Source organism: Artemia franciscana, unplaced genomic scaffold, assembly GCF_032884065.1.
Source record: "Artemia franciscana unplaced genomic scaffold, ASM3288406v1 PGA_scaffold_58, whole genome shotgun sequence".
Lineage (NCBI taxonomy): Eukaryota > Metazoa > Arthropoda > Branchiopoda > Anostraca > Artemiidae > Artemia > Artemia franciscana.
Genome location: NW_027062698.1, coordinates 1,141,265 through 1,151,871, shown reverse-complemented (window position 1 = coordinate 1,151,871; position 10,607 = coordinate 1,141,265). Strand labels below are relative to the sequence as shown.

At 36.1% G+C, this 10,607-nt stretch overlaps 1 protein-coding gene across 1 annotated transcript; it reads right to left on the bottom strand.

Moving 5' to 3' along the window:
• Positions 1 to 6,415: 6,415 nt before the first annotated feature.
• LOC136042045 (uncharacterized) lies at positions 6,416 to 10,388 on the bottom strand. Its single transcript, XM_065726906.1, has 2 exons — positions 10,129 to 10,388; positions 6,416 to 8,338 (listed from the first exon to the last, which is right to left on the bottom strand). Exon 2 carries the CDS (start codon positions 7,723 to 7,725, stop codon positions 6,805 to 6,807), a length of 921 nt encoding a protein of 306 aa, XP_065582978.1. The 5' UTR covers positions 7,726 to 8,338; positions 10,129 to 10,388; the 3' UTR covers positions 6,416 to 6,804.
• Between the last annotated feature and the right edge of the window lie 219 nt (positions 10,389 to 10,607).

The window sequence follows — 10,607 nt, the reverse complement described above, 5'->3', positions numbered from 1 at the left end:
GTTGAAGGGGGCATATCATGGCCTTGCATGGGGGACCTAGAAGGTCCACCAGCCACACTGTCATATGGTGCAGGTCTTGAATTGGCCAAAGAGGGAGCACAAATTTCGCCATGTATAGGGACCGTCTCCAGACTTCACAGAGCAGTTGTTCTCGCATCGCATGTCTTTGTCCTTTTTGGGGGAGGGGAACAATGGTCCAAATTTTCCTTATAAATTTTAATTTTCCATGGAGTAAAACTACACCTTCTTTAGTGAAAAACATAACTCGCCCCCTATTATACTCCCACCCCTTCTATACTGATGCTAAGAAACCATAGTTTTTGCGGCCCACGATGATAAAAGAAACTTTAATTAAAGAAAAGTATAGCATTCAACTATCCAAAGTATTTACAATTCCCCAATAAAAATTTCTGCCTTTATTCTTGCTATAATATAGCTATAAATGTTTTATACAATGTTGTTTAAATATCGAAACATACCCTCAAATCATTTTCAAATGTATATCTGCTCTCCAGCTTAAATTGTCATGCGCGTAGTTGTTCAAAGGAAAGATTAAAAAAAAAATACCATTATCCCTCCGTCTGAGGATTTTAGTGCCAATTTATTTGAAGGGCAATAAAATAGATTCTGATACGTGCCCTCGAAATACCTTCTCAGGGCAATTATTTAGACCCTCGTCTCATTTTCCTAACCTCCTTTTTCAACATATCGAAAAGTAGCTAAACTACAGTTTTATGAGAAATATGTATTATTGAATACACTACAGCATCAGTAAACTTCACAATTACAACTAGGTGGAGGGCTCATTATTATTGTCCAAAAAGGACACATGATCGCGTTTTTAGTATAATGAATATCAGTTTCATTGTATGAAACTTTCATTTGTAAAATAAATTTATGCAAGCTTTTAGACTGATATTTTCAAGACGAAAGCAGCTGATCTATAAGCGAGTCTATTTTCAGTAATTATTTAGCGCCATCTATGGTACTTGTCCTAAAGTAATTATTTACGATCTGCCTGAATTCATTAATTTATCAGACAACGGGATAATCCCCTCTTATATAATAGCAGCTGTTCAGTAGGAAATGCGGCTTTATACCATTAAGGGTTAAAAACAACTTAAGCACTTTTACCAACTTATTTGAATGTGCTTTTAATGAGTTTGAGAGAAAATAAGGTTATTAGATCATGGCGAGAACCATGTAATAGCAGGAGAGATCAGTTTTTAGAGGTTTATCTAATATAGAGAATTATATTAGCTCAAATTTGGTTGGTGGAGGGTATAGAAAGACACTCACCAGCATATAATGTAAGTAAGAAAATTTCTGTTTTAATAGCCGTTTTATACCCCCCCCCCCCTGGACATTGGAATTACTCGGTTCCCCTTTAGAATAGTAGCAGATGAGGCTTCTGTTTTCCAGGAAACAACGGGAAGGCTTTGTTCCATAAAAATCAATAGTCTCTAAAACGGTTATCCCTATAGAAAATGGCTACAAATTTGCTAGCACGAAATAGCTGATATGTATGAATATATTGGGAGGATGTAAAGACTACGCCCTTACTTGAGAAGGTAGCATCCTGAAGGTTTTTAAAAGGAAATCATGATTTGTTGGGGTGCCTGAAGGTTTTTAAAAAGAACATTCAAAGAAATCCTCGGGTAAGGAAACCCTAACCCTCTTAGATTTTTATAAGAATCAAAGCTATGGCATCAATCTTAGAAATACTGGGGTAGAGAAGCCCTGAAGGTTTTTTATCATAACATTCAATCTTAGAAATTCTGATGTAAAGAAGCCCTAAGGGTTTTTTAACGAATGAACACAGTAATGCTGATTTGGAACATATTTTTTTGAAAAAGAAACTATTAGGTAAAAGCCAAGGAGCTTTTGATTGGTGGCCCCTCAAGATTTTTCCCTACATCCTTAGGGTTTTAATCAATGAATGAAAAATCTGATGTAACGCCTATGTTAGCATCTTGACTGGCGGCCCCTGAAGGTATCCTAGCCCTTGTAGGTTTTGAAATAATCAATGAAAACTACAATTTAACGCCATGTTTGCATCATGATTGACGAACTCTGAAGATTTTCCCCTACATCCTTAGGTATTTAAACAATCAATGTAAAAAAAGATGTAACACCTGCTTTTGCATTTTGACTAGCGGTCCCTGAAAGTTTCCTGATCCTTGTAGGTTTGTTTAAAATCAAAGAAACTATGACACAACAATCTTATAAATCCTGATTTAGTGTAGGTTTTTGTTTATTGAAACTATTAGGTAAAACCCGAAGAAATCCTGATTTAGTGGACCCCCTGAAGGTTTTAAAAGAACAATTTTAGAAATCCTGATTTGGTGGGGCCCCTTCGCAGGTTTTTAAACATAACACCCAAGGAAATCCTGATTTGGAGTAGGTTAAAAAAAGAAAAAAAGTATTAGGTAAAAGCCAAGGAAATTCTGATTTAGCGGGCCCCTGAAGGTTCTTTAAGGACTCTCTATTATGTAACAATCTTAGAAATCCTTATTTGGTGGGACCCCTCGTAGGTTTTTTTTATACTCTCTATTAGATAACAATCTTAAAAATCCTGAAAGTTTTTAATAATAACAATCAATTAACACATGCTTCGTTTTGAAAATATTCTCTATTTGGCAACATGCAAAAATAAACATTCCTTATTACGTAACAGACACCTGTATCTCTTAGAAAATATTCCCTATGATGTAATACACACCTGCTGGTTGTCATGGAATGACAGGATAGGGCTTTGTTTAATAGCAGGGCTCCATTTAAAAGTAGGGATAGGGCTCCATTTAAAGCCATCTTGGGGATACTACTGATGTTAGTGATTCCGAGTATAGGTTGGAAAACTGAATGTAAGGAAGACCAATTCGCTATAAGTGAGGATGATTAGATAATGGAAAAATCGACATTCTGGAAAATTTCACTTGCATAGATAGAACTATAAAAAAAAAAAAAAAAAAAAAAAAAAAAAAAAAAAAAAAAAAAAAAAAAAAAAAAAAAAAAAAAAACGCTGTATGCAATGGAAATGTAAGAAGTAGAATAGGCAAAGGGGATCAGTACTTTAGAAGAATAGGAATTTACGTCTTAGAATTAAGATGAGGACATTAAAATGGCAGTGATGAAATTTCGGACTTCGGAAGGCTTAGAAATAATGCTAGATGTCTTCTAGGGGAGCAGTAAAAGGTTATTTTAGACTATAATTCGAATGGCTGTGTATCAAACAATTAGCTGCAAGAGAAACCTGGCTCAATCCCACTTTTTAAGGCTGTAATGAAAACAAGGTTTAGATGGTTAGGCCAGGCTACACGGCTGGAGGATACCGTAGAGAACTACACAATTTTGGAGGCTAAATTAGACGAAAGTCCCACCCGGTTTAAATAATACATTTATAGGAAGCTTTATTTCATAGCTTTGGTTTGCAGGCCAAAGAAACGAACTAGCTAACTCCGATCCGCAATAGGAGTGGACTAAATATTCTCATAGAACAAAATTGTTTCTCTTGGATGACACGAAATCTGAATTACAAAACAAATTTAACTTTCGTCTGGTGTGAGTGCTTCTGATCCAACAGCCCTCCTGGCTAAGAGGATGGCAGGCTGATTTAAGAAATTTTTGTCCAAGGGGCACATGGACATGTCCCAGGCGTAGTCAGTTATTTGGTTTGGGATGGGGGTCAGTGGCGTGACTCTGTGAGCTCAGCCAGAGTCAACACAGCTCTAAATGGGTACCTGAAGAATTCTGGGGAAGATAACCAGGAAGGGTGTACGAAAGCACAGGATGGTTGGCCCGCAACCCTCCATTGCACTTCCTTGCTGAAAGGCCAAGAAACGGAGATCAGCACCGCCGGTTTGAACCTAAAAGGTCTTGTGCCGTCTTACCCACTTTTTACTTACATTTTCGTATCCAGCTAGCTAATTATGTATGCCTAGCGTAGTACAATTGGAACAGGATACATTAATCTGAACGTGTAGTGTGGGCAGTATTGCAATTAGGAGCTGGATAATTTAGGTCTTCGTTTAGTATTTGTCCTTCATTTGAATCCTATATCCCGTAATCACGTAATCAGGGTGTTGAACCTGAACCATTCTTCAGTGTCTCCAATGAAGCTCTAAATCATATTAGAGGAAACAGGATAAAGGTCAGAGAGATAGAATGCGCTCTAAAGAAGAAAATTCCTGCATGGGAGCTTGATTTTATACAAATGATATATCTCCCTAAATTCCGGGTCATAGAGTCTTGTGGTGGGGGGAGGGTATTTGATGTTCCTATCTTTTTGTTGGATTAATAAATCTTACCTTATCATAGTTAGGTTAATTAGGACATGAGCACAAAAACAGGAAAAATTTTTTCTCGAAAAGTCTAGATTCTTTCTATATGTTCAACATATATAGGTCATTTTCTTAAAGTAAACTTATCCCTTTCAGTAATACACCCTTACGTACGCACAGGGCTTAGTGTCTTCCTGAACTTATATTTGCATCCTTGTCCACTATTGATGTACATTGAAAAATAATTTTTCTAACTGTTTGTTAAGCAATAAAAAGTTATAAAAACCAAGGGTTTTATTGCATGAGTACGAGGGCATATAAGACAACTGACACTCACGGTTTTGGTACTGGCTGGCTTCATTATTTTCTAATTAGGGATTTTTAGGACGTTTGAAACTTTAAAGCTCAGTAACAGAGAGACTGTAAAATCTTAAATTATTCCAGGAAGAGTCTTCTTTGCTAAAGTTGCAATGAAGTTTCAAGCGATTCGCGCATTTTCATGCAGGTCTGTAGAGATCGGAAGTGGCAAACATCTTTGAATATTAGGAGGGTGATAGGTACAGCAAAAGTCAAAACCCGCTTTGTGATTTCAATAATCCAGACTAAAATCCATGTGTGGTTATACTCAAAGCGAGCTGCACCCTGCCTACCTTTCTGTTAAAAAGGTCGGCTGTGAGAAGGGGTTTGCTGGAGGGACATTCGGCACACTGTCTCCATTTATACAGATTGAAAAGTTTTCAACGATTACGGCTAAAACAGGGTATGCAATTCCAAAATCTCTGCTCAACTTAGGGGAAGATAAGGGGGGGGGTGTAGGAAGGGTGGCACCTCTAATCATACAAATTTAAGTTCTATAGATGAATTTGGTTTTAGCAAGATGCAATATGCCTATTTCCTACTAAGATGAGCCCATGAAGAATGGGGCAATAGACGAACCCGAAAGATTCTGTCACATACTATACTTGTTTAATTTTTTTTTATTATTCAGATACTCCAACAAATAAACAATTCCCAATAGCTGTTTTTGGAACAGCGTGAGATACGCCCTTTCGCCTTGGACTTGAGAACACATCAATAAGAAAATGGCTTTGTCCTCACCTTCTACTTTTGTCAGCCCATTTTTCATCTTTTCCTCCAGTCAATCCATTAATCATTGGGGACAACTTCCATAAATTCTGTTGACTTGAGAAGAAAACGCGTCAGCCTAGGAGCAAAGTTATAATGGACTGTGCAGATTAAGGAGTTTCTTTGGGATCCATTTCTCATCAGACATTTTGGTTAAAATTTTTCATCTGCACAAGGAACAGTTGAACGGAGACTTAAGATACCTTTACAAAAAGGAAAATCCATATCAAACGGTTAATATAACAAACGAAACGAATAATCCGTACCCTGCAGCCCGCCGAGGCTAGTGGCGGAGTGTCAAAACTCTCTGGAACTAGGACTCAAAAGAACGCAGTGCGATATATATATATATATATATATATATATATATATATATATATATATAAACATACCATTATATGTTTTTCGTGGAAAATTACATTATAGGTTGATGAAGCGTTTTTTTAATAAAATTAATTAGAAAAACTTTTTCAAAAAGACTTTTTGTTATTACAATATAAATTTTTATATTTACGGATCTAAGCCAGATCTAAATTTATTTTGATTTAGTCGTAACCCCGTCTCTTAGGACAATATATTTAAATCAATTGATTTATCCGTTTCCGATCTAGCCATTCACCGATCCGGAATTATGATACATATTTGACTTATCCTTAAAGAGTGATGTAAATTTGCTTAAAAAATAAAATGGTCCTTTCTTCAATGATTTTCAACATGTTTTCTAATCTAAAAAAACGAAAAAAAAGTTAAAAAATATACCCGATCAATGGATAAAGTTGGACTTCAGCCATCAAATGATAGCAAAGTTGTCGTCTTGCGATGAAACATCAAACTGCAGTACCCTAAGCGTAAATACTCTACAGTCTGGAAAATTTGGTTTAGAGATGGGACACATCACAAGGCAAGTTTCCCTTTGTATTTGGAAGTTTAGCTCCAGTTGCTACTTGCTACTCATTGCAATGCAATAAAAATTTGTCATTCCACAGGCGCGAAGGCGGAGCCATGAGAAATGTGCGAGACTGATCTATCCCGAAAATTTTTAACAGAGAATAAAAGAAAAGAAAGAAAAAGTTTATTTGAGCCCTACGGCCATACACAACATGATCTAATGATACAACACTGCATAGAACACACACTCAATATAAAATAATAATTATTTCCATTCACTCGGGCTCGACTGAGCCTCTCCCACCTTTTCCACATATCGTGCCATTTTGCATATGGTTCCAGGCTTCAAAGACCTCAGGATATCAGAAAGTAGCACCAACCAATGGTCCCCCCAAATTTCATCCCTAAGACTTTCAAGCTCCTGGTACTCCATGAGGAAATGGGCTAATTTATTATCCTCAATTCCGCAATACCCACACTTACCATTTGTGCCCTTAATTTTTTTAAATCTCTATTCCCTATGTACCGGAAGGCAATTTCCCCTCAACTGGATCCATGATTTTAAGTATTTAAAAGGTAAGTTTAACTTAAAGTAATATTCTTCCCCAAAAATGTCTTTTACTTCACTATATTCTTTCAGTGTTTCCGACGAACGTACTAAACAACCCCACTCTTGTATCTCTTGGTCTTTCAATCTCTGCATAATTTCTGAAAGGCATTGTGTGTTTCCGGGTCCGTTTCCTTCCATCCACAAATAAGAGAGGCCTAATTTGTCAAGAGATTTCTTGATTTGGTGAGTCCAAGTAGTTTTCCTATTAATTCCAAGCAAATCATTATAAGCTTGTTTAGCCAATCGGTCCTCAGGAAGTTGGGTTAATATCAGCCAAAACTTAAATGCTTGATAAAGCCGGTGCAGTTTCAGTGAGATGTTGCCGAAGTCTCCTTTGATTAGCTGGTTATGTGTTGTCTGGTGCAGCCCGAAAAGTCTTTTGTAGTATCTAAACTGGACTGATTCTAGCTTATCTGCGGCCTCCAGGCCCCATAGCTCAGCTCCGTAATGGATTGCCGGTTTAATTGTCGAATCAAATATTTGCTTAAACATTTTTAATGACTTCGACGTTTTCACTAGGTCATTACGTAATATTGCACCCACTGCTGCTTTCCCTCGCTTTGACATTTCGCTCAAATGTTTCTTCCAACTGCAGTTAGGTGTCAGGGTAAATCCCTGATATTTCGCCTCTTCCACTACCTTAATCTCTTGTCCTTTGAACTGAAATATCTCATTCTCAACTAAATTCCTTCTTCCTCCTTTATTGAAGGTCATTATCTCCGTCTTCCCGAGGTTTAGACGTAGTTTCTTCGATTCAAGGTATTCTGCCATAAGGTCAATTAAAATTTGTAGTTCACGAGCTGTTTTCGCTACTAATGCCATGTCGTCGGCGAACAGCAGAGCCGAAATCGTTCTGTTGCCGAGCTTAACGGTTGGGGCCCATCTTTTCTCCAAGAATTCTACAATGTCGTTTACGAATATTCCGAATAGCCGAGGTGACTTGTTTGACGAGGTCCTTTTCCAAACACTCTAACGACTGATTTTGTACTTCCATACATAAAAGCTATTTAATTAGTTTCATTATCAGTAATTCCCTACCCACACTATCGAAAGCTTTTTGGAGGTCTACAAAAGCCAAGTAAAATTTATTTTTTCCTCTTCCATATTTTTCAGAAAGGGCATGCACTACAAACATTCTGTCCGCTAATATAGAAAATTTCCATACTGTATTTATACTGTGCGCAGGACAGCAGAAAATAATATTCGGAAAACTTGTACAGGGGGCATAAACAGTTAATCGACGCGGAACCTAGCTACAGTGCAAACAGAGGAAAGTTTCTTGAAAAAAATCAACAATAGTGTTCATCAAAGCTACCGAACAAACTTAAATAGCAATTTGAACTGCAAAGAAATCTAGTTTCACTTGCTTTTTGTTTATTAAATGAATATTATAAAAATAATATAAGATGATTCCCAGTTATTCTTCATCGAACACCTGAAAAAGGAAACGGATTAAGAAACAAAAGTAATGCAAGCAAAAATGCTACTCTAAACAAAGAACCATAAAATATATAAAAAAGGCAAGTATATTATTAAGAAACTGAATTGTTGAAAAATTTACTTTAATATCTTTTATTTATACAAGTGCACAAATAGATTTTGGTTTTCGGGCTGCCACGAAAAAAGGAAAAAATACGACTTTTGACTCCCATGGTCGAAAAATTTGACAAAAAATGGACTTGATAAGGCACTTTCGCCTAAAGAAAAAACAAATTCAATACGTCAGAAGGCATTAGCCAATAGCTTCTGGCAAGCTCGTATCTAAGTAAAAGGGGGTCACTAGGTTTAACCCCCTCTTCCCTATGACATTTTATCTGACTCGTATAACGTACCGGAAAATAACGTACGGAAATTTTTTTGATGAATTTCTAAGCTTTTTACCTCGCCCCATACACAAATCCTCGATATGCCCTTGGTTTTTAGCTTAATTTCATAGAGGGATGTTTAGCTAAAAAAAAAAAAAAAAAAAAAAATGTTGGCTTGCTTTATCTGGCTTCGCCATCAATATAGTACCTGATCACGAATTTTGTATAATTTTTTCTTCATTTACTAGCAAAATTAAAATCAAAATACAAAAAAAAGAACTGTTAATGGTGACTATGAAAAGCCATAACCTTGGTGATTTCTTCGGAAATCAGAAAAGAAAACATTATGATAACTGTTTCAGTCAGAAATGATGAAAAATAAGAAAGAAACAACGGTAATCAATTCTAGCAATGAATGTTATGAAGAAAAGACATATTATCAATCTAGGACACTTTTCATGACAAAAAAAAAAAACAGAATATCGAGATTCTTTACACTTGTCTTACTTCCTCTTTGCCGATTCATTTTTACGTGTAAAGATGTTAAGGCAAATTATCCGGGGAGAAATTTTTTACGAGTCCAAGTGGTCTTCAGGGGTGAGAGGGGATTTTCCACTAGAAAAGTTCTCCATGGGGGAGTTTTAAAGGGAATAAATTCTTACAAAGAAGGGGAGGGGGTATTTGTAGGAAAACTTTTTCATGGGAGGAGGGGATTTCCGACTGTTTGTTTTAAAACAAAGACAAATTAAAGTATTTTTCAAATGGAAGTGCGCTAAGGAATTTTCCATAGTAAGAACTTTCCACAGAGGGATTTCCCGTGGAGAGAAAAAAATTTCTATGGAGGCGGAGCCAGATTTCCCGGCATTATTTCAAACGATCAAAAATTAAATAATAAACAAGTTTTTTTTCAATTAAAGTAAGGAACAACTCTTAAAACGAAAATCAAAACTTAAAACGAAATTAAAAACAAAACTTAAAACGAACAGAAACTATGACATATATGAGGGGAGTTACCCCCTTCTCAATGCCTCACTCTTTACACTAAAGTTTTTTTTTAGAACTTTTTAAAAGGCTTGCTATTCTAATTAAACAGCCCATGTGTCTCAGGAGTCGTTCTTATATAACTGGGACAAAAAGTCAAACTTTAGCGCACAGAGCAAGGTATTGAGAAGGAGGCAATCCCCCTCATGTACGTAACAATTTCTGTTCGTTTTAAGTTTTGATGCTGATCCTTACTTTCAGTTGAAAACTTTTTTTATTGAATATAAACAAGAGCCAGGTTCAACTTTAAATATTTTGAACGTGGATAAAATCCTCGAAGTTCATAAATCTGATTTTGCGTTTTTTTTACAAGAAGCAAAGAAATAACAGCTCTAAAATAAAGATACGTTTCTTAATATACAAATAACGACTACTTTACCTCTGGCTACTGGTGACATACTCTAATGGTTGATCGGCTAGTTACAATAATAACTCCGTCATCTTGCAAATCTTTCAGGGCATCTTCAAACATTTCACGAGTAATCATCTAAAATTGGAGACATAACCTTTATCTCATATTTTGATTTTCCTATATAACACTGTTTACGGAATAGTTTAAGCAATATATCACTGGTGAATGTTCGAATCCATTTTTTCCTCCTTGGATTTAGTCAGCGTTGCCAGTCAACTTTTTTAATTTAATGCAAGGTTTGATGATGACAGATTAGGCTAGATTCGATCAGGTGAAGTTGGTTAGCCGAGGTTTTTAACCCGTTTCCTAAGTTTAGAACCAATTTTTACCTAACCTAATCTAACTTAACCTAAAATAACATAATCTAATCTAACTTTAACTTTTACCATAATACCTTGTATAAGACTGAAAAAAGTGACTCGCAAAGCTAATTGAATCCAAGCAGA

Excerpts from the sequence above, each read along its gene's own strand:
- LOC136042045 (XM_065726906.1), bottom strand. The coding sequence starts at position 7,725 with ATGGCATTAGTAGCGAAAACAGCTCGTGAACTACAAATTTTAATTGAC.